The 24,411-nt window shown below is 40.4% G+C and overlaps 1 protein-coding gene across 2 annotated transcripts in view; it reads left to right on the top strand.

The window, feature by feature from the left end:
- Window positions 1-24,411, top strand: part of LOC128659838 (gastrula zinc finger protein XlCGF26.1-like) — a 111,707-nt gene that overhangs the window by 75,145 nt on the left and 12,151 nt on the right. Inside the window, exon 1 of one of the 2 annotated variants that reach the window (XM_053713411.1) lies at window positions 19,991-20,107. The exons of the other annotated variant lie outside the window; for it this stretch is intronic. Within the exon in view, the coding sequence (XP_053569386.1) occupies window positions 20,089-20,107 (19 nt within the window). The 5' untranslated portion in view covers window positions 19,991-20,088. Of the gene's footprint in view, window positions 1-19,990; window positions 20,108-24,411 lie in introns of those variants that run through there. 2 annotated transcript variants of the gene reach the window in all.

The raw sequence follows: 24,411 nt of genomic DNA, 5'->3' as shown, positions 1-24,411 counted from the left end.
TCCAACAGGAATAGCTGCAGCACCTCTTCCCCGGATACGGCTTGGCACCCCGCCATCCAGTGAGCTGCTGTGCGGTGCACCTTACATGCCCACTCGACGTAGGAATCTCCAGCTAGTTTAACAGTGTCTCTGAACCGTCTTTTGTATGCCTCCGGTGTAATTGCATACCTGGAGAGCAAAGCCTCTTTTACAGCATTATAATCCCTGACTTCCTCATCTGGAATGGCCCGGATACCAAGGGTTAATACCAGATGAAAGATGTCCTGAATATGGGATCAGCAACAGACAACCCAGCTAATTCCCCCAAACAAGAGACCAAGCTCCATCTTGAGAGTAAGACAGAAGAATTGTTTTTATTGAGGGCTATATGCCCAGTATTTATGCAGAACTCCCCTAGGAGACCAGATGGGGGGTTGGAAGAGATTAGATAGAGGGAAGACGCCCTTTTGCAGGATACAATAGAATTACATTACTTAACCAGATAAACAATTAAACACAAGAAAACAGTGGAGTCCTTTTTCACACCTGGCAGTCTGAACTCTGGAGTTGATTAAACAATGTGAACGCTTATCACTTAAACTTAATTACAGTAAACAATAGCTGCTGCCAGGAAACCTGTCTTTAGAAAATAGTTTCTCAAAGCTGAACAAAGTTAACCCTTCCAGTACTGACAGAGGGGTCTGTCACACACACACACACACACATATATATATATATATATATATATATATATATATATATATATATATATATATATATATATATATATATATATAAATAATGTCAGCACTACTAGTATGATAATTTCAAGCGTCATAAACAGAACATAATGTTCCCATAATGGGATACGCCTGTAGTGGTGCACGGTAGTGGTATGATTGGTAATATATTTAGAAAAGAGAAAAAAAGACACTATTATCCAGCAGAAGACTATAGCTAAATAAACATTAAATGCAACCCCATAAGGAAAATTAGGAAAAAAGAGAGAAAGAAAAGCTAACAACCCTGAATCAGTTGATATATTTAATATTAACAATTTGGTAACCTTAATAAAGACAATTTGTGTCAAATGGGCACTATAGACTGCATAGTAACAAAAAAGGAAAGTCCTGCAACAATGTCCATTAATATAAATCCAGAATAATGGATAACATTTGTTGTGTTTTCTAATGAGTTGTGCAAATTGACAGACCGACTTCAACTTTTTAAACGGAGTTCAAAGAGTTATAATCCCATTCAAAGTAACCAAACACTCCCTCTGACTCTCCATATGTATAGCACTGCGGAATCTGTTGGCGCTCTACAAATAACCGATAATAATAATATGTAGATGGTTCAGATTAAGCATACACATTCCCAGAGGGTTCAAATTAGGTTATACAGTCGCCTAGATTTAGATTTTGGCGTTAGCCGTCAAAAACAGCATTAAGGGGTTCTAACGCTTCTTTTTAATGCCCGCTGGTATTTAGAGTCAGGCAGGAAAGGGTCTACCGCTCACTTTCTTTCCGCGACTCCAGGCTACCGCAGATCCCCTTGCGTCAATTGCGTATCCTATCTTTTCAATGGGATTTGCCTAACGCTGGTATTTGGAGTCTTGGAAGAAGTGAGCGGTAGAGCCTCTACCGACAAGACTCCTACCGCCAAAAAAAAGTCAGTAGTTAAGAGTTTTATGGGCTAACGCCGGAACATAAGGCTCTTAACTACAGTGCTACAAAGTATACTAACACCCATAAACCGAGCCCCCCCCCACATCGCAAACCCTCTAATAAAATGTTTTAACCCCTAATCTGCCGACCGGACACCGCCGCCACCAACATTATAGCTATGAACCCCTAATCTGCTGCCCCTAACATCGCCAACACCTAAATTATATTTATTAACCCCTAATCTGCCCCCCCAACGTCGCCACAACCTAACTACACTTATTAACCCCTAATCTGCCGACCGGACCTCGCCTCACTATAATAAATGTATTAACCCCTAAACCGCCATACTCCCGCCTCGCAAACACTATAATAAATTGTATTAACCCCTAATCTGCCCTCCCTAACATCGCCGCCACCTACCTACAATTATTAACCCTTAATCTCCCGCCCGCAACGTCGCCGCTACTATAATAAAGTTATTAAACCCTAAACCTAAGTCTAAGCCTAGGATTCTATCAGCCAATCGGAATTAAGGTAGGAAAAATCTGATTGGCTGATTCAATCAGATTGAAGTTCAATCCGATTGGCTGATCCAATCAGCCAATCGTATTAAGCTTGCATTCTATTGGCTGTTCCAATCAGCCAATAGAATGTGAGCTCAATACGATTGGCTGATTGGATCAGCCAATAGGATTGAACTTCAATCTGATTGAATCAGCCAATCAGATTTTTCCTACCTTAATTCCGATGCCAATCAGAATTGAAGGGACGCCATCTTGGATGACGTCACTTAAAGGTACCGTCATTGTGTTAGAAGACTCCGGATTAAGAGGATGGCTCTGCGTCGACTCCTTGGAAGATGGCTCCGCTCCGGATGGATGAAGATTGAAGACGCCGCCTGGATGAAGACTTTTACCGGATGAAGGACCTCCTCTGCGCACCTTGGATGAAGAATTCGGCTCGGCTGGGTGAAGACGGCTAAAGGTAGGGAGATCTTCAGGGGGTTAGCGTTAGGTTTTTTTAAGGGGGGTTTGGGTGGGTTAGAGTAGGGGTATGTGGGTGGTGGGTTTTAAAGTTGGGGGGGTTGTATTTTTTTTTTTTACAGGTAAAAGCTGATTACTTTGGGGGCAATGCCCCACAAAAAGTCCTTTTAAGGGCTGGTAAAAGAGCTGATTACTTTTGTCATTTAGAATAGGGTAGGGAATTTTATTAATTTTGGGGGCTTTTTTATTTTATTAGGGGGCTTAGATTAGGTGTAATTAGTTTAAACTTCTTGTAATATTTTTTTATTTTCTGTAATATAGTGTTTTTTTTGTTTTTGTATTATAGATTAGTTTATTTAATTGTATTTTAGTTTAGCTCATTGTAGGTAATTTATTTATTTAATTTAATGATAGTGTAGTGTTAGGTGTATTTGTAACTTAGGTTAGGATTTATTTTACTGGTAATTTTTGTACTTATTTTAACTAGGTAGCTATTAAATAGTTGTTAACTATTTAATAGCTATTGTACCTAGTTAAAATAAATACAAAGTTGCCTGTAAAATAAATATAAATCCTAAAATAGCTACAATGTAACTATTAGTTATATTGTAGCTATATTAGGGTTTATTTTCTAGGTAAGTATTTAATTTTAAATAGGAATAATTTATTTAATAATAGTATATTTATTTTGTTTAATTAAAATTATATTTAACTTAGGGGGGTGTTAGGGTTAGACTTAGGTTTAGGGGTTAACAACTTTATTATAGTAGCGGTGACGTTGCGGGCGGGAGATTAGGGGTTAATAATTGTAGGTAAGTGGCGGCAATGTTAGGGAGGGCAGATTAGGGTTTAATACAATTTATTATAGTGTTTACGAGGCGGGAGTGCGGCGGTTTAGGGGTTAATATATTTATTATAGTGGCGGCGAGGTCCGGTCGACAGATTAGGGGTTAATAAGTGTAGGTAGGTGGCGGCAACATTGGGGGGCAGATTAGGGGGTATAATATAGGTGTTGGCGATGTTAGGGGCAGTAGATTAGGGGTTCATAGCTATAATGTAGGAGGCGGCGGTGTCCGGATCGGCAGATTAGGGGTTAATAATATAATGTAGGTGTCAGCGATAGCGGGGGCGGCAGATTAGGGGTTAATTAGTGTAAGGTTAGGGGTGTTTAGACTCAGGGTTCATGTTAGGGCGTTAGGTGTAGACTTAGAGAGTGTTTCCTCATAGGAAACAATGGGGCTGCGCTAGGAGCTGAACACTGCTTTTTTGCAGGTGTTAGGTTTTTTTTCAGCCAGCTCAGCCCCATTGTTTCCTATGAGGATATCGTGCACAAGCACGTTTTTCCAGCTTACCGCTACCGTAGGCAAAGCTGGTATTGAGGGTTGAAGTGGAGCTAAATTATGCTCAACTGTCCCTTTTCTGAGCCTAACGCAGCCACTCAGACAACTCTAAATACCAGCGTTGTCTTAAGGGTGCGCTGGGAAAAAAAGCAGCGTTAGCACCGACAAAACTTTAAATCTAGGCGAGTGTTTGTAATCCGCAGACATATGTTAGTATGCAATAAATTAGTAGTGCTGGCTCAGCTTGTTAAACAACCATTCATACAGGTATCCCATATCATTATATTCCATAGTAAGCAATCAGTCACACCCTCTGACTTCCAGAATACGGGCTATGTATCCCATGTAACCACTTGACAGAGGTTTCAGTGTGATTTACAATCGGCAATTAAATGGTTACCTGTTCCGATGTCAGTTCAGATAGAAGCTGTATATAATCTGTATTCACCTGCATATGCGGTATCCAAACACTCTGTCCACTCCGTCTCCTTTCTCTTTTGTGTCAAGTTGAATGTCAGATAATTGAGAAGGCATTTAAGTGCATAGCACGCCTTCAAGAAACTTGCCACAATGTGAGAAACAAATTGAAAAAAACTGCGGTGATCAGCTGACAACACCACCAAAGTTCAGCAGCTACGAGCGTTTCGCCCGTTCAACATACAGGCTTCTTCCGGGTTGATTCTCATTGGAGGTTTCCCTCCATTCATTTAAACAATATGCTCCACCTTTCTTAACTGTGATTTGCCCGGTGAAATACTACATGTTTCATTTGTATACGTTGCCAAATATTTTACAACATATGAATTCACAGAAAATATTATACATAAATTGCTACCTAAAAACAATTCACCCATGTACCATAAGCACAAGGTAATTCACGTAATACTTCCAGAAGAAAACAAACAGTTATTACCTAGAAATAATTTCTTGATTTAAGGTCCTCATTCAGTGGATCTTTGTTATTTGTGTATCCCTCCAAAGAGTACACATGTTACATATAAATATACAGGGAGTGCAGAATTATTAGGCAAATGAGTATTTTGACCACATCATCCTCTTTATGCATGTTGTCTTACTCCAAGCTGTATAGGCTCGAAAGCCTCCTACCAATTAAGCATATTAGGTGATGTGCATCTCTGTAATGAGAATGGGTGTGGTCTAATGACATCAACACCCTATATCAGGTGTGCATAATTATTAGGCAACTTCCTTTCCTTTGGCAAAATGGGTCAAAAGAAGGACTTGACAGGGTCAGAAAAGTCAAAAATAGTGAGATATCTTGCAGAGGGATGCAGCACTCTTAAAATTGCAAAGCTTCTGAAGCGTGATCATCGAACAATCAAGCTTTTCATTCAAAATAGTCAACAGGGTCGCAAGAAGCGTGTGGAAAAACCAAGGCGCAAAATAACTGCCCATGAACTGAGAAAAGTCAAGCGTGCAGCTGCCAAGATGCTATTTGCCACCAGTTTGGCCATATTTCAGAGCTGCAACATCACTGGAGTGCCCAAAAGCACAAGGTGTTCAATACTCAGAGATATGGCCAAGGTAAGAAAGGCTGAAAGACGACCACCACTGAACAAGACACACAAGCTGAAACGTCAAGACTGGGCCAAGAAATATCTCAAGACTGATTTTTCTAAGGTTTTATGGACTGATGAAATGCGAGTGAGTCTTGATGGGCCAGATGGATGGGCCCGTGGCTGGATTGGTAAAGGGCAGAGAGCTCCAGTCCGACTCAGACGCCAGCAAGGTGGAGGTGGAGTACTGGTTTGGGCTGGTATCATCAAAGATGAGCTTGTGGGGCCTTTTTGGGTTGAGGATGGAGTCAAGCTCAACTCCCAGTCCTACTGCCAGTTTCTGGAAGACACCTTCTTCAAGCAGTGGTACAGGAAGAAGTCTGCATCCTTCAAGAAAAACATGATTTTCATGCAGGACAATGCACCATCACATGCGTCCAAGTACTCCACAGCGTGGCTGGCAAGAAAGGGTATAAAAGAAGAAAATCTAATGACATGGCCTCCTTGTTCACCTGATCTGAACCCCATTGAGAACCTGTGGTCCATCATCAAATGTGAGATTTACAAGGAGGCAAAACAGTACACCTCTCTGAACAGTGTCTGGGAGGCTGTGGTTGCTGCTGCACGCAATGTTGATGGTGAACAGATCAAAACACTGACAGAATCCATGGATGGCAGGCTTTTGAGTGTCCTTGCAAAGAAAGGTGGCTATATTGGTCACTGATTTGTTTTTGTTTTGTTTTTGAATGTCAGAAATGTATATTTGTGAATGTTGAGATGTTATATTGGTTTCACTGGTAAAAATAAATAATTGAAATGGGTATATATTTGTTTTTTGTTAAGTTGCCTAATAATTATGCACAGTAATAGTCACCTGCACACACAGATATTCCCCTAAAATAGCTATAACTAAAAACAAACTAAAAACTACTTCCAAAACTATTCAGCTTTGATATTAATGAGTTTTTTGGGTTCATTGAGAACATGGTTGTTGTTCAATAATAAAATTAATCCTCAAAAATACAACTTGCCTAATAATTCTGCACTCCCTGTACATGTACAGATCTGAAAGGTTTGAAATATCACATAATTCCATATTTTACAAAATGCAATTGGACTATATGTATAAAGCCTGCAGGTTATATTCTGGTTTGATTAATCACCCACAAATGAACCGAAGTTTATTTCTTCATTAAGACCCAATGGTCTCAAACTTTTCAAATTAAAGATCCACGTACTTTCCTTACATAGTAGGATTTGATCCAGGTTCCCCCCTCTACTTTTAATATCCACTAATTCCAGGCCTCTGAAGTGCACAAGATTCTTGTTGCTGTCGTGAAACTCTATAAAGTGTCTTGCTACACTACTGTATTTAATACATTTTGTTTTTTTATATCACATTTTTGTTTGTTTATTCTTTCCTTAAGTTCCCTATAGGTTTTCCAATATAAAACATGGCGCAGTTGCAGGATACCATATATACCACACCCTCACTATTACAAGTAATGTGTCCTTTAATTTTATAGCGTGTCCCTGAGTTGTCACAAAATGTATCTCCTGTTAACACAAACTGAACAATGTGTGCATTTAAAATTTCCATCTTTACGTTTATTAGATAACCAATTTCCTCCAGTTAGTTTTAGATGACTGTGAACTAAAATGTCCTTTAAATGGACACTGAACCCAAATTTTTTATTTCATGATTCCGATAAAGCATGACATTTTAAGCAACTTTCTAATTTACTCCTATTATCAATTTTTCTTTGTTCTCTTGCTATCTTTAGTTTAAAAACAGGAATGTAAATCTTAGCAGTCAGCCCATTTTAGGTTCAGCACCATGGATAGCGCTTGCTTATCGGAGGCTTACATTTACCTACCAATAAGCAAGCATAACCCAGGTTCTCTACTAAAAATGGGCCGGCTCCTATGCATCACATTCCTGCTTTTTAAATAAATATAGCAAAAGAACGAAGAAAAATTGATAATAGGAGTAAATTAGAAAATTGCTTAAAATTGCATGCCCTATCTGAATCATGAAAAAAATTGGGTTTAGTGTCCCTTTAAATTCAGGGTTCGCTTTGGGGTCATAAAGGGGGTGTTCCCTACAAATTTTGCAATGGTCGGATCAACCAGTAAAACGTGCCAATGTTTGTTCAAAATAGCACAGATATCGCTCCATCTATTGTTATAAGTACTGATAAATCTTGTATATGATTCATTGCCTCTAATTCTCTTTGTTACCATACAGAAGACTTTCTCTATCTTTATGTTTTGATTTCTCAAAATCATTTTTTTAGATTTTTTTTTGAGAGTATCCTCTTTCTTTAAATATTTTTTTCAGATTATTTACTTCTGATTTGAACTGACTGAAATCCGTACAATTACGTCTGAGTCTTAAGTATTGACCGTAAGGGATATTTTCAATTATTTTTTTTAGGGTAATGGCTATCAAAGGATAACAATACATTCCCTGCAGTATCCTTTCTGTGTGTGACTGTTTTTAGTTCATTGGTTGTATTTATAATTTGTAAATCAAGAAATGTAATCTCATCTGAACTATACGTATACGTGAACTTAAGATTTAGGTCATTTTGATTTAATCGGTTCATAAACTCAATTCATTTCACCTCAGTATCCTCCCATAGGAGGAACACGTCATCGATAAATCTAAGCCACAGTGCAATTGATGAATTGTAAATCTCATCACAATTTTAAGATGTAATCGTGCTCCAACTTTCCCAGATAGAGGCATGCAAAAGTTGGGACACAACAAGTCCCCATTGCTGTTCCCAGAATTTGTTCATAGCATTTATCCCTAAACACAAAATAGTTGTGTCTTAGGATAAATGACAATAGTTCTAGAACCAAATCAGTGTTTTTCTTTATATTCATAGCCACTTTGTGACAAAAAGAATTTGCATAACTTTTTTTAAAACTATTTTCCTAGCAAACAGATGTAGATCCTTTACTACTTCAAATTTATCAATTTTGTTTACAGGTGAGAAAGTTAGCCCCTTTTTTAATACTTCAACTTGTGAAGTTCTCAACTATTTTTGTGAGAGGTTAACTACAGTTTATATATACATGTTGTTCTGCCTCCTTTGCCTTAAAGGATATCTCCTTCTGCCTCTGGGTGTGTCTATGTTTCCTGCCCCCTCGCCTGTATTTGTGGGCCTGTGTCCTAAAAAACTTTTCTTTTGGTCTCTGTATGTCTTATTACTCTGTTTCTCATCTCCACTAGATACTTCAGTCTCTGAGTCACTTGATGAACTATATGCATAGTTGTATATCTTGTTTTCCTAATAATCCGGCCAGTTTTATAGAGTCTTGAATTTTTCTTAACTCTATCTAAGTCAATCCCATTAATCTTTCATATTCATCTTTACCTTTCCAAACCTCCACTTCATTTTTAGCTGTTAATAAATCACTTTCAGCCAGATTACGAGTTGGGCATTGTGACTCAAATAGCATCGGTATGGGCCATAACGCTTCATTTTCCCTAACGCTGCTATTACAAGTTTCCGTTGCGCCACAAATATCAACATTTACACTCAAATCCATAACGCTCTCCCAGACCCAGTAGTTATTGATATACCGCTAACAAAAACATTCACAAATCCCTTCAAAAAGATTACACAAAGTACACTCATACAAACACTATACAATTTTTAATTTTGTTAAAAAAAATGTTTTAACCCCTTAACGACTGAGGACGTGCAGGGTACGTCCTCAGAAAAAAGGCAGTTAACGCCTGAGAACGTACCCTGCACGTCCTCAGTGTGGAAAGCAGCTGGAAGCGATCCTGCTCGCTTCCAGCTGCTTTCCGGTTATTGCAGTGATGCCTCGATATGGAGGCATCCTGCAATAACCTTTTTAAGCCATCCGGTGCAGAGAGAGCCACTCTGTGGCCCTCTCTGCACCGGAGATCTGTGGCTTAATGCGTTGGTGGGTGGGAGCCGGACCGGGAGGCGGGTGGCGGCCATCGATGGCCCTGGTGATGTGAAGGGGGGCGGGATCGTGGGCGGGGGTGGCTGGGGGCGCGCACGGGCGCGCGCGTGCACGGGAGGGTGGGGGCGGGCGCGTGCACGGGGAGGGAGCGGGTGGGAACCACTACGCTACAGAAAATGCTCAAATAATTTTTTTTTTTTAAAAATGTAAAAAATAACCGATCAGCAAGGTGGTGGGGGGGGGGGTGTGGGGGGGGGAGCTACACTACAGAAAAAAACTAACAAACAAAAAAAAGCACTTTTTATTGCAAACTGGGTACTGGCAGACAGCTGCCAGTACCCAATATGGCCCCCAATAAGGCAGAGGGGAGGGTTAGAGAGCGGTTTTGGGGGGGATCAGGGAGGTTGGGGGCTAAGGGGGGGATCCTACACAGTAGCATATGTAAATATGCTAAAAACATTTTTTTTTTTTAAACCCTTTTATTTTAGTACTGGCAGACTTTCTGCCAGTACTTAAGATGGCGGGGACAATTGTGGGGTGGGGGAGGGAAGGGAGCTGTTTGGGAGGGATCAGGGGGTGGGATGTGTCAGATGGGAGGCTGATCTCTACACTAAAGCTAAAATTAACCCTGCAAGCTCACTACAAACTCCCTAATTAACCCCTTCACTGCTAGCCATAATACACGTGTGAGGCGCAGCAGGATTTAGCAGCCTTCTAATTACCAGAAAGCAACGCCAAAGTCATATATGTCTGCTATTTCTGAACAAAGGGGATCCCAGACAAGCATTTACAACCATTTGTGCCATAATTGCACAAGCTGTTTGTAAATGATTTCAGTGAGAAACCTAAAATTGTGAAAAATGTTACGTTTTTTTTAATTTGATCGCATTTGGCGGGGAAATGGTGGCATGAAATATACCAAAATGTGCCTAGATCAATACTTGGGGTTGTCTACTACACTACACTAAAGCTAAAATTAACCCTACAAGCTCCCTAAAAGCTCCCTAATTAACCCCTTAACTGCTGGGCATAATACACTTGTGGTGCGCAGTGGCATTTAGCGGCCTTCTAATTACCAAAAAGCAACGCCAAAGCCATATATGTCTGCTATTTCTGAACAAAGGGGATCCCAGAGAAGAATTTACAACCATTTATGCCATAATTGCACAAGTTGTTTGTAAATAATTTCAGTGAGAAATCGAAAGTTTGTGAAAAAATTTGTGAAAAAGTGAACAATTTTTTGTATTTGATCGCATTTGGCGGTGAAATGGTGGTATGAAATATACCAAAATTGGCCTAGATCAATACTTTGGGATGTCTACTAAAAAAAAATATATACATGTCAAGGGATATTCAGTGATTCCTGAAAGATATCAGTGTTCTAATGTAACTAGCGCTAATTTTGGAAAAAAATGGTTTGGAAATAGCAAAGTGCTACTTGTATTTATTGCCCTATAACTTACAAAAAAAGCAAAGAACATGTAAACATTGGGTATTTCTAAACTCAGGACAAAATATGGAAACTATTAAGCATGGGTGTTTTTTGGTGGTTTTAGATATGTAACAGATTTTGGGGGTCAAAGTTAGAAAAAGTGTGTTTTTTTCCATTTTTCCTCATATTTTATCATTTTTTTTATAGTAAATTATAAGATATGATGAAAATAATGGTATCTTTAGAAAGTCCATTTAATGGCGAGAAAAACGGTATATAATATGTGTGGGTACAGTAAATGAGTAAGAAGAAAATTACAGCTAAACACAAACACCGCAAAAATGTAAAAATAGCCTTGGTCCCAAACGGACAGAAAATGGAAAAGTGCTGTGGTCATTAAGGGGTTAAATCAAAATATAACGGATCTCGGGTGTTTGAAAAAAAAAAAAAAGCACACAAAACTATTTTACATTGACTTCTATAGACATACGGGAACATACACTCATTTAGCTACATCTACATACAAATATCACATATATATACAAATCGATACATACAAACAATATACAGCACATTACGTACACAAAACATTTTTCTAGTATGAAATTAACACGATTTAGCTACTTTTTCACAGAAGCATATGACGTCACTCACTGTACGCTCAACACAAGTGTTGGATTTTATTTTTCTTGAAATTTCTTTTTTCCATTGACTTCTATGGGTAATACATGCTCGTGCACGCGACTGGCAGATTTCAAACTCGATTTGCAAACTTGTAATAGCAGCATTAGAATTGTGGCGCTAATTCATTCATTCTTGCGTTGGTCCCGCTATGACAAATAGATCAAGAAATGACTATTTCCCAATGGAGCAACATCACAGTCTTTCAGTAAATTACATTACATCAACTATAAATCACGAACAATTCTATCATCACCAATACGAAATCGGTTTCAAGAATTAAATCATATTTAAATGGACATAATTTTTTTTATTTTTTTATATTTCATTATTCACAATCGGTAGGCAATTGTAAACACTTGTCTAATTTATGTCTTTTATAGCATTTCATTTATTCAAGTCATATGCTTGGATGAACAGCATATCTAGATTGGCTCAACAGATGATGATTGATGGATGCACATACGTGCCTTTTGTCATTGCCTCATACATGTGCATTGATATTCATTCAAAAAAAATTATAAACACTGAACACATTTACATTATACAACTATAACTGTTTAACATTGGATTCTCTCTCGAAATCATGAAACAGAAATTATGGATTTAGTGTCCCTTTAAAATCAAGATTTAACAATTATATACCATTAGGAATTATGTACAATAATAACATATCATTAGCAAATATTAGAGTTGTCGCTTTTTTGGAAGGAACAACAATGCTCTACTGCTTTATATAAATCAGCGCATGTGGGAGAGAATCACCATACATACATATATGTAACACGCATCATACAACAACAAAGCACACATTTATCTTTTTAATCATCACACAATAAGAATGTTGCAAACTACAACAAGAGAACAAAGATTTGGAAACTAGACAGGCATGTAGCTAATATGATGACATCATTCTAAGCTTCAACCATACAGATTTCAGCATTAGGACTGTACTGCCCCTTTCATCAGTTTCTCACTCAATACTACATATACATAAACAAGAGGGTTGGAAGATCTTCATTATTATTGCGATTTCAATGTTACACATAAAATATTGAAATCTCATCAATCACTTATATACAGAATATTATAGATGTTAACCGTTACTTTATCGTTTTGAAACAATAATGCAGCAACATTGATCGAACAGATTCTATGCCATGTCTATGGACACATTATACACAAGTATGCACTTTCAATCATGTTAGCGTGGACGTGTGGTTTTTACTATAACATCACGTTTAATAAGTGTTTGTTACGCATATGAACAAACATTACGTAAATGCACTGTATATGTTACATTTTACACTTTCACATTACGATTCATTGGGGGGAAAATAAATTTCAGCAAACACAGGAAAATCCGCCCAGTTTGAAAGCATTCGCGCTGCTCAGATACAATCAAGTGTATACAATGAGCAATCATTACGAACACGCTACCATTGGACATTTTGCACTATAAATCACCCAAACTCAATGGCCAAAGCGCCCCTTTGTGATCGACATTGTATCAAATCGCTTCTGTGTTTTTGAATACCTTGTTACTCCTTGTGCGTTTGCTCTGCTGTTTAGCTTTGTGCTGCTTGGCTTTGCAAATATGGATGATCCCCAGTTAGTTTGTGCAGGTGCTGCTGTACGAGTTGTGTACAACAGAATCAGGTGCGCACGGCGACTCAAAGAGAGACGTGGGGTACGTCTGATCAGAGGTCCTCGTGTTGAAAGGATGAGAACCACCTTGGATAACATGAGCGACTTTGAGGTTTATGACAAGTATAGGCTCAATCGAGAGCAGCTCATAAGCCTTTACGAAGTACTTAAACCTCACCTGGAGCCACGTAAACGTATGCAGACTGCAATCCCTGGCATGACCAAGATGCTATTCTGCATACATGTCCTGGCCTCTGGAAGTTTTTAATCCTCAGAGGGGTACATGCATGGGTTGTCTCAGAGTCCCTTCTCTGTGGCTTTTGACAAGTTTCTGAACGCCATTGTATGAGTGTGTAAGTTTTACATAGGATTCCCTCAAAATGATGGCGATTGCAGGCACCTGAAGAGGAAATTCTATTGCAATAGCTTGAATGCCAAATGTTTTGGGAGCAATAAATTGCACCCAGATTGCGTTGCGTGTTCCAGCAGATGACCAGCCCTTCTGAAATCACGAACACTTTCATAGTCTCAACGTGCAGTTCGTTTGTGATGCATGGATGTGGATTATGCAGGTGGGGCTGCTTTCTTCTCTCAAGTCCATGGCGGAGGCGATGCTACTATCCGTCGCACTTGAAGGGCCGTGTTCCTGTTCCACGACATAGATTCCGGTAAGATAGTTTCATTTTACTTGTTTCATAAATGTACTGTATTACAAGTGTTTTCCTGAGAGGCTACCACCTTGCGGGACTATTTTTAAAAACATAAGGGTCTCAGTGAGGCGCCTTTTCGTATCTTGGAATCAAGGGATAATATCTCCTAAGGGGGGTTATTGAACAGGGGGGGGGGGTTAATTTATGTGATTCAATCTGCTTATGTGTAGTGTTAACTTGGCTCATTGCTTGGAACATAAAGTCCTTTGAAAGTGATGCAATCTTATGGTTGGGCATGCTTTTTTGGACTGGACGGTTCACCTTGTGACCGGGCGTGATTACGTTCTGTCTTTCATTTCCGCATTCCTGACCATGTGGTGACTGAGAAATTCTTGTCCGCAGGGGTCTGGTCATAGTAGCTGGTGAGTGCCCCAGCCATTGTGGATGTCGGGTACCATTTATTTTTTTCTCTTATAGTCCATATTTGCATATACTCCATCCAGTTATGGAGGATTCTGATGCTGAGACCGTTCAATTTTCAGACTCAGTAATGGAGGATTCTAATACTGAGAGTCCTATTTACCAAAGGTATTGCGGACCTGATCCGTCAGTGCGGATCAGGTCTGCAAGCCCTCGCCGAATGCGGAGAGCAATACGCTCTCCGTATTCAGCATTGCACCAGCAGCTCACAAGAGCTGCTGGTGCAACGCCGCCCCCTGCAGACTAGCGGCCAATGGGAAGGATGTGTCAAATCAACCCAATCGTACTCGATCGGGTTGAATTGTGGCGATTCCTGTCCGCCTGGTCAGAGCAGGCGGACAGGGTTATGGAACATTGGCCTTTAGACCGCTGCTTCATAACTGCTGTTTCTGGCGAGTCTTCAGACTCGCCAGAGACACGGGCCCACAAGCTCCATACGGAGCTTGATAAATGGACCTCTGAGACTGTTCTACTTTCAGATTCAGATCCTTCGTCTGGTGAAGAATCCGGATTGGCCGTGCTGACACCTGTCAATCAGTTATGTTGTGTATGCCGTATTAGAGTGCCTTATTCCTCGGGCTCAGGGATTTAAGGGCCAGCTGAGCCATCTGCCTCTGGGGGTCCTGTCCTCCAAGAGGCGAGTTCCCTACCGATCCATACTTCTACACATGCGGATAACACAGTTTCTGATTATTCTTCCATGGTTCCCCCCCAGAGGTTGTGGCACATTTTCGCTTCTACATATTTTTGGTGGTGATTGTTCGTCTGTAGAGTCCAGACGTTTATGCGCGATTGTGCTCATGCCCTATTGTCCCAGGTATTCCACATTGGACTGTACAGTTCCCTGCGGGTGCGACTGTCCCTGAGTGTTGTGCCTTTCGCTACAGAATTGTGCGCCTTTGCGTGTTACTGAGAAATGTTTTTCTGTTATTGAACGACCCTATCCTTATCGGATACGGGAATACTCAGTCTGCTTCTTTGAATGGCGCACCTCATTAGACATGTGGGGATGATGTAATCTTCTGATTGTCCATGTATTGAGATCTTTCCCAGTTTTTGGCAGATCAGGGCTCCGTTTGGCTGGTCCTGCGGTTAGGCCTGTTTCTTCTTGGGCGTTAACCTACGGGTTGCCTTGTACTTTATTTTTATCCGATAGGATGTCCTTTTATTTTTTGATTATCTGTTTCCTTCGGGAATCTTCTGGGATCGATACTCTGTTACTTCTGTGGAAGTTTTTTTGAGGACATGTTAGTTCTATGTTGGTCTGTTTTTCCTTCTTCCCCTCTGAGGGAGGATTTATGCGGCTTGACGGTTAGGACCCGGATTGCAGGCTGGTCCTGTTTGGGTTCAGTTATGTCTGGTAGCTGTTCAGATACGTGGCACCGTTCTGCTTGGCAGGTCCGGTAGAGGCGTTGAGTGCTCATGTTATCATCTGTGTTCAACTAAGCATTCTAGAGAACCGGTGGGTCTGTGAGGGAGGAAGGATTGTCTCAGTCCTTATAGCCTTAAATATGGATGACTGGGTCAGTGGAGTTCCACTGCGTCACTCTCTCTTGTGTCTGGTGTTGTTAGACCCTAGAGTTTCCTTCCCCGTGCAGTGGACGGTTGGAAGGCTTAGCACCCTCTCGCCGCCGTTTTTTGAGGCCCTGGGAATTGTCCTTTCTGGACTTAGTTCTCAGCAGCTAATAGTTAATGAGTAGTTCAGCTGCCTTGCAGCAATTGGTTTGCAGAATGTGACCAGATATTGCACATTGACTGTGTACTGTCTAGCTGTTTTTATGAGACCTTTTGGTCTTCCTTCGTTGTCTCTATGTGGGTTAGGTCTTCTTTTAGGGACCTGGGTTCCCTTCTGGGAAATGGTCGTTCCCTGTTAGGGACACTGGGCGTGGTCTCCTTGGGCTCTGCTTGGGGTTCTTCCCGGAGCTTGGGATGCTGTGCGTCCTTTTCTCTCTGTGATCCTCTGATTGTATGGTGGTGATGCGGAGACCAGCCTTTGCTCGAGTGATTTTGGCCTCAAGGTATCCCCTGTGGCTGTTTGAGAGTCTCTGGGCTCTGGGTGGGACTTGCGAGTTATCTTGTTATCCCGGTTGATCTGGATTTTGCATTGATATCTCCCTGTGGTCTGCTTTTCTATATCAGATGGGGTGTTAAGTTCTCAGATATTGTTTGTTTAAACAATTGGGGGCTCATACCTGTTTTCTCCCTGGTGCTTCTGGTTGCTTAGGCTTTGCTCAGTGTTTTCCCTTGTGGAGTTGTTGACAGACTTTTTTGCTCTAGGGCTGGTTTGGGGTTCCCCACTTCCTGGGAACTTGGGCTATGTCCTTTTACTCAGACTAATTGACCTGGTCACGGTTGGCCAGGTTTTCTGAGTGCCGATGCTCATTGGGCTTGACTTATGCCTTTATGGTCGGTTTTCCTTGGTCAGCTTGCTGTAGTAACCTTATGGATTTGCTGCTCTGCAGGTGAATGAGTTTGCAGTGTCACTGCTGCAGCTATTGCACATTGAATGTGTGTTAGCAAGCTAATTCTTTAGGGGGATTCCTTCCAAGTTCATCTGCGTTGGAGATTGATCTCTCCTATAGCCTGTGGCTTTGTGCCTTGTGGGCAGGTGCTCTGTCTTTTTGGCCCTTAGGGTGGGGGGCTTATTCTCCTTCTTATGGAGGTGTGGTCCCTTTTCTTAGGGATTCTCCTGTATTCAGGAGGTTGGAACTGAGAGTTAACCTTTCGAAAGAGGGGTGTTTTTTATTTCTGGGTTGTTAACGTTCCATCTGGATTCTTGCTTGCTCAGTGTCAAGACTATGGTGGGCCTTTTGTTAGATTCCTGTGGGTCTACAGCCTTGTCGTCTTTCTAAGGAGTCGGGTTGGCATCCGTGCTCTGTTGGGATGGCTGTGGCCATTCTTCCGCTCATTTTTGAGCTGGTGTTGTGGTTTTTCTGTTCCCCTGTTTCAGACCTGCCAATGTTTGGGCTGGCCTGGCTGGGAGTGGGTTCTGAGATGCGTTGTCATCTTCAGGATCTAGGTTCGCATAGTAGCTAGCTCCATGGGCTTACAAGCAGAAGGTCCAGGGTTACCATACACCTTTGAGTTCTGGGTGTAACCTCTCTCTCTTGTGGGGGCCTCGTTGAGGTTATGTGCTTCCCCTTTTGGAGCCCTGTGTATAGGTCTGGCGGCTTTTATTGCCTAGAGTGTGCCCTCTGTCTGGGTGTTTTCTTTTTGCAATCTGTTCTCTTGCTGGCCGCTTTTTACTTTTCAGCAAGTATTCTTCTGTGTCATCCTGATGATGGCTGCGTTTTCTTGACTCAGGGTTTTTCTTCTGGGTCTGTTAAACATTCTTTTTTTGTCTGAATACTTTAGTATTCTTAGTTCTGACTATGTGAGGACACCGTCTTCAGTTGTCTTTTGGTGCTTTTGTTGAGAGAGAGGTTTCTCTGTTTTGATGCCCATTCCTAAACCTCTGGATTCTGCTTGTCTGGGCGTAGCCTCCCCATGTCTGTCAGGACCCATTTGGATCTTTGTGAGCTGGGCTTGCTATTGGGGGTTTTCCTTTTATGAACTTTGTGGTGACCTTTTGGGTTCCCTTCGGTTCTTCCTTGCCCTATCCCTTGGGGAGTTTAGGCTGGTGTTCCCCTCATTAGTGAGGGGTGAGTGGTGAGGGACCTATTGGCTAAGTTGAGTCTGATTTTGCAGTCTCTAGCTAGGCTTCCGGTCTTTCTGCGGGTCAGTGTCCTTGGGGCCTCAACTTTTCAAAGTTTTCTTGGCTTCGGACAAAGCAGGGTTTTGTTGGGTAGTGGTTTCAGGTTTGGTGCCCTCAGAATGGGCCGCCTATTGTACCCTCCCGTTTTGGCATTCAGTGTCCTCTTTAGCTTGGGTATTGTTTTCCCAAAAGTAATAAATGTAGCTGTGGACTCTTTCCAATTAGGAAGAAAAACATAAATTATGCTTACCTGATAATTTCCTTTTCTTCTGTTGGAAAGAGTCCACAGCTCCCCATCCTTTTTCTTAAGTGAGGCGTCTTTTTATTCTTCTGGCACCTTTTTTCACCCTAATATTTCTTCTACTGTTCCTTGTTCCTTGGCAGAATGACTGGGGGATGAGGGAAGTGAGAGGAGTATTTAAGCCTTTGGCTGGGGTGTCTTTGCCTCCTCCTGGTGGCCAGGTTCTTATTTCCCAAAAGTAATGAATGTAGCTGTGGATTCTTTCCAACAGAAGAAAAGGAAACTATGAGATAAGCATAATTTATGTTTTCTTTTCTATATCTAAGATAACAATTGAAATTAACTTTTTAGTGCCTATCTCTCCCACACCCCCTTGCAGTGTGATTAAAGACAACTCAGCATTGACCAAGAGAAGTTAAAGGCCTGGGGGTGGAGCACATGACAAAATGTCTGACAGTGAGAATTAGTAGGAAGTACAATACCAATACTGCAGTATCCAATTTAACTTATATTTAAACAAATAATATTTAACATTTCTTTCAGGAGAAAATATTGTTTCATATAAAAGACAGAAAACAAAGATTATAATATATTTGTTAAGTTGTGATATGACCCCAATTTAATTGATTTTCTATCATTATGTTGTATAGATTTGGGAAGATTCATATTTAAAGGGACACTAAACCCAAAATGTTTCTGTCATGATTCAGGCAGAGAATACAATTTTAAACAACATTCCAATTTACTTCTATTATCTAATTTGCTTCATTCTTTAGATATCCTTTGTTGAAGATATAGTAATGCACATGGGTGAGCCAATCACACGAAGCATCTATGTGCAGCAACCAATCAGCAGCTACTGAGCCTATCTAGATATGCTTTTCAGCAAAGGATTTCAAGAGAATAAAGCAAATTAGATAATAGAAGTAAATTAGAAAGCTGTTTAGTCACATGCTCTTTCTGAATCATGAAAGAAAAAATGTGGGTTTCATGTCGGCGGCCTTCTAATTACCGAAAAGCAACGCCAAAGCCATACATGTCTGCTATCTCTGAAAAAAGGGGATCCCAGAGAAGTATTTACAACCATTTGTGCCATAATTTCCTTAATTTCAGTGAGAAACCTAAAGTTTGTGGAAATATTTGTGAAAAAGTGAACGATTTTTTTTTATTTGATCGCATTTGGGGGTGAAATGGTGGCATGAAATATAACAAAATGGGCCTTGATCAATACTTTGGGTTGTCTACTAAAAAAATATATATACATGTCAAGAGATATTCAGGGATTCCTGAAAGATATCAGGGTTCCAATGTAACTAGCGCTAATTTTGGGGGTCAAAGTTAGAAAAAGTGTAATTTTGTTTATAGTAAATTATAAGATATGATGAAAATAATGGTATCTTTGGAAATTCCATTTAATGGCGAGAAAACCGGTATATAATATGTGTGGGTACAGTAAATGAGTAAGAGGAAAATTACAGCTAAACACAATCACCACAAAAATGTAAAAATAGCCTTGGTCCCAATCGGACAGAAAATGGAAAAGTGCTATGGTCATTAAGAGGTTAAGGAACAATTATAGCACCCACAGAGCTAACTGTACTAATCTGTACCCTAATCAGCTGATCTGTATCACATGAATTGTTATGTGTGCCTTTAATTATACCATATGTACAGTTAATCAGAACCATTATTTATTATTGTCTGTCTAAACCATTTAATATACTTTTTACAGACACTGCCAGAGCACTGAGAGATATCAGGTATTGATGTAACTGGAGTGAATAAGGGAACCTTCTTCCTGAGCACAGACATTGGAGCCTGTTATCAGCATGAACTCATATGTGTTAGGTGAGTAAACTAGATATTATGCTGACTTTAGTTACTGGGAAAATAGAATAGATCACTCATTAAACAAATATAAACTATTATATTAATATCTGCATCTTTTAAGAACATTTGTGTCAGTGACATTATAAAGAAGGAGCAACTCCTATTGGACTGAGGGGAGGAGGAGGGTAAAAAATACAACTCCCCCTCTGTCCTTTTAGATAGATCATGTCCAACAACTGCCTAACCTCACCCCCAGACTTCTGTACTAAGAACATCTGCAACTCCACCTCCCCCTGCCCTGACCTCGCTCATGGAACACCCATAACTACACTTAAATGGCTACCTTGTTCCCAGTGAGTGTTCCCCACCCCAGAACCACCCCTGATTTGTGTGCTTTATTTTGCAGTAAATATTATTAGACTAATAAAGTTTTTGGCTGTTTATATAAATTAAACAACCTCAGCTGAAAGCTTAAAAGTATGGTAAAATCACTGCTTCTTACCCTCTCAAAACATCTCAAACTGATTAATAGTCTGTGATGATTAAGACATCGTGTTCTCACCCAACTTATTGAGCATGAGTCAGGCAGGGCTGTATGTGCAGTTGCTTGTGCAATGTTAAATGAGGATGGTGGATGTCACCTCTTTTGACCAGAATACAGATGTACTTGTTCCCTGGCTGAGAACATTATGCAACATTCTATGTCATTTTTTAAATTTGTAATTTACAGGTGAATAGATTTGAAAATAAACACAAAACGGAAGACATTTTGTTGCGTATAAAAGAATAACATGATTTCTTTCATGAAATTGGCAAGAGTCCATGAGCTAGTGACGTATGGGATATACAATCCTACCAGGAGGGGCAAAGTTTCCCAAACCTCAGAATGCCTTTAAATACACCCCTCACCACACCCACATTTCAGTTTTTACAAACTTTGCCTCCTATGGAGGTGGTGAAGTAAGTTTGTGCTAAGATTTCTACATTGATATGCGCTTCTCAGCATTTTTGAAGCCCGATTCCTCTCAGAGTACAGTGAATGTCAGAGGGATGTGAAGGGAGTATCACATATTGAATGCAATGGTTTTCCTCACAGGGATCTATTTCATAGGTTCTCTGTTATCGGTTGTAGAGATTCATCTCCTACATCCCTTTTCAGATCGACGATATACTCTCATATTCCATTACCTCTACTGATAACCGTTTCAGTACTGGTTTGGCTATCTGCTATATGTGGATGGGTGTCTTTTGGTAAGTATGTTTTCATTACTTAAGACACTCTCAACTATGGTTTGGCACTTTATATATTTATATAAAGTTCTAAATATATGTATTGTACTTATATTTGCCATGATTCAGGTTTTCAGTATATTTCCTTTTTGCAGACTGTCAGTTTCATATCTGGGAAATGCTTTTTTATGAAAAAGTTTTTTTTTTTTTATTTGGGGTATAGTCTCTTTTTCAAATTGACTGTCTTTTAAATTCGCAGGCAGAATTAGGCTCGCAAGGGTGCAAAATGCCAAAGTTTATTGCGTCATTCTTTGCACAAGATTTTTTTGGCGCGAAGTTACGTTCGTTGATGCAAATTCTTCATTCCCGGCATCTTAGTTGACGCTGAGTCCTTCACAAGGTTGTGTCATCTATGACACGAGTCTGTCGTTTTCGAACGTTTTTGGCGCCAACAAATATTTTTCTGTTTGTTGTGCGTCATACTTGGCGCCAAATATTTTCATTATTTAAGACCCCATTCCTATTTGCCTCTTGCCTTTCTCTATGTCAGAGGGCTAGGCTGTTTGCATTTTTTCCCATTCCTGAAACTGCCATTTAAGGAAATTGATAATTTTGCTTTTTATGTTGCTTTTTTCTCTTACATTTGCAAGATGTCTCAATCTGATCCTGTCTCAGAATTCACTGTTGGATCCCAGCTGCCTGATAACAGTTCTACCAAAGCTAAGTGCATTTGTTGTAAACTTGTGGAGATTATACCTCCAGCTGTGGTTTGTAATAGTTGTCATGATAAACTTTTACATGCAGAAAATGTATCCATCAGTAGTAGATCATTACCTGTTGCTGTTCCCTCAACATCTAATGCACAGGATATACCTGTAAATTTAAAAGAATTTATTTCTGATTCTATTCAGAAGGCTTTGTCTGCCATCCCGCCTTCTAATAAACATAAAAGGTATTTCTCCAACATAGGTGTGTCCGGTCCACGGCGTCATCCTTACTTGTGGGATATTCTCTTCCCCAACAGGAAATGGCAAAGAGCCCAGCAAAGCTGGTCACATGATCCCTCCTAGGCTCCGCCTACCCCAGTCATTCTCTTTGCCGTTGTACAGGCAACATCTCCACGGAGATGGCTTAGAGTTTTTTAGTGTTTAACTGTAGTTTTTATTATTCAATCAAGAGTTTGTTATTTTGAAATAGTGCTGGTATGTACTATTTACTCAGAAACAGAAAAGAGATGAAGATTTCTGTTTGTATGAGGAAAATGATTTTAGCAACCGTAACTAAAATCCATGGCTGTTCCACACAGGACTGTTGAGAGCAATTAACTTCAGTTGGGGGAACAGTGTGCAGTCTCTTGCTGCTTGAGGTATGACACATTCTAACAAGACGATGTAATGCTGGAAGCTGTCATTTTCCCTATGGGATCCGGTAAGCCATGTTTATTACGATCGTAAATAAGGGCTTCACAAGGGCTTATTAAGACTGTAGACTTTTTCTGGGCTAAATCGATTCATTATTAACACATATTTAGCCTTGAGGAATCATTTTATCTGGGTATTTTGATATAATAATATCGGCAGGCACTGTATTAGACACCTTATTCCTTAGGGGCTTTCCCAAAGCATAAGCAGAGCCTCATTTTCGCGCCGGTGTGGCGCACTTGTTTTTGAGAGGCATGGCATGCAGTCGCATGTGAGAGGAGCTCTGATACTTAGAAAAGACTTTCTGAAGGCGTCATTTGGTATCGTATTCCCCTTTGGGCTTGGTTGGGTCTCAGCAAAGCAGATACCAGGGACTGTAAAGGGGATAAAGTTTAAAACGGCTCCGGTTCCGTTATTTTAAGGGTTAAAGCTTCCAAATTTGATGTGCAATACTTTTAAGGCTTTAAGACACTGTGGTGAAAATTTGGTGAATTTTGAACAATTCCTTCATGTTTTTTCGCAATTGCAGTAATAAAGTGTGCTCAGTTTAAAATTTAAAGTGACAGTAACGGTTTTATTTTAAAACGTTTTTGTACTTTGTTATCAAGTTTATGCCTGTTTAACATGTCTGAACTACCAGATAGACTGTGTTCTGAATGTGGGGAAGCCAGAATTCCTATTCATTTAAATAAATGTGATTTATGTGATAATGACAATGATGCCCAAGATGATTCCTCAAGTGAGGGGAGTAAGCATGGTACTGCATCATTCCCTCCTTCGTCTACACGAGTCTTGCCCACTCAGGAGGCCCCTAGTACATCTAGCGCGCCAATACTCCTTACTATGCAACAATTAACGGCTGTAATGGATAATTCTGTCAAAAACATTTTAGCCAAAATGAACACTTGTCAGCGTAAGCGCGGCTGCTCTGTTTTAGATACTGAAGAGCATGACGACGCTGATATTAATATTTCTGAAGGGCCCCTAACCCAGTCTGATGGGGCCAGGGAGGTTTTGTCTGAGGGAGAAATTACTGATTCAGGGAACATTTCTCAACAGGCTGAACCTGATGTGATTGCATTTAAATTTAAGTTGGAACATCTCCGCATTCTGCTTAAGGAGGTATTATCCACTCTGGATGATTGTGACAAGTTGGTCATCCCAGAGAAACTATGTAAAATGGACAAGTTCCTAGAGGTGCCGGGGCTCCCAGAAGCTTTTCCTATACCCAAGCGGGTGGCGGACATTGTTAATAAAGAATGGGAAAGGCCCGGTATTCCTTTTGTCCCTCCCCCCATATTTAAAAAATTGTTTCCTATGGTCGACCCCAGAAAGGACTTATGGCAGACAGTCCCCAAGGTCGAGGGAGCGGTTTCCACTTTAAACAAACGCACCACTATACCCATAGAGGATAGTTGTGCTTTCAAAGATCCTATGGATAAAAAATTAGAAGGTTTGCTAAAAAAGATGTTTGTTCAGCAGGGTTACCTTCTACAACCAATTTCATGCATTGTCCCTGTCGCTACAGCCGCATGTTTCTGGTTCGATGAGCTGATAAAGGCGGTCGATAGTGATTCTCCTCCTTATGAGGAAATTATGGACAGAATCAATGCTCTCAAATTGGCTAATTCTTTCACCCTAGACGCCACTTTGCAATTGGCTAGGTTAGCG

Source organism: Bombina bombina, chromosome 5 (genome assembly GCF_027579735.1).
Source record: "Bombina bombina isolate aBomBom1 chromosome 5, aBomBom1.pri, whole genome shotgun sequence".
Lineage (NCBI taxonomy): Eukaryota > Metazoa > Chordata > Amphibia > Anura > Bombinatoridae > Bombina > Bombina bombina.
The sequence above is the reverse complement of the archived record's forward strand: the minus strand, read 5'-3'. Positions and strand labels throughout refer to the sequence as shown.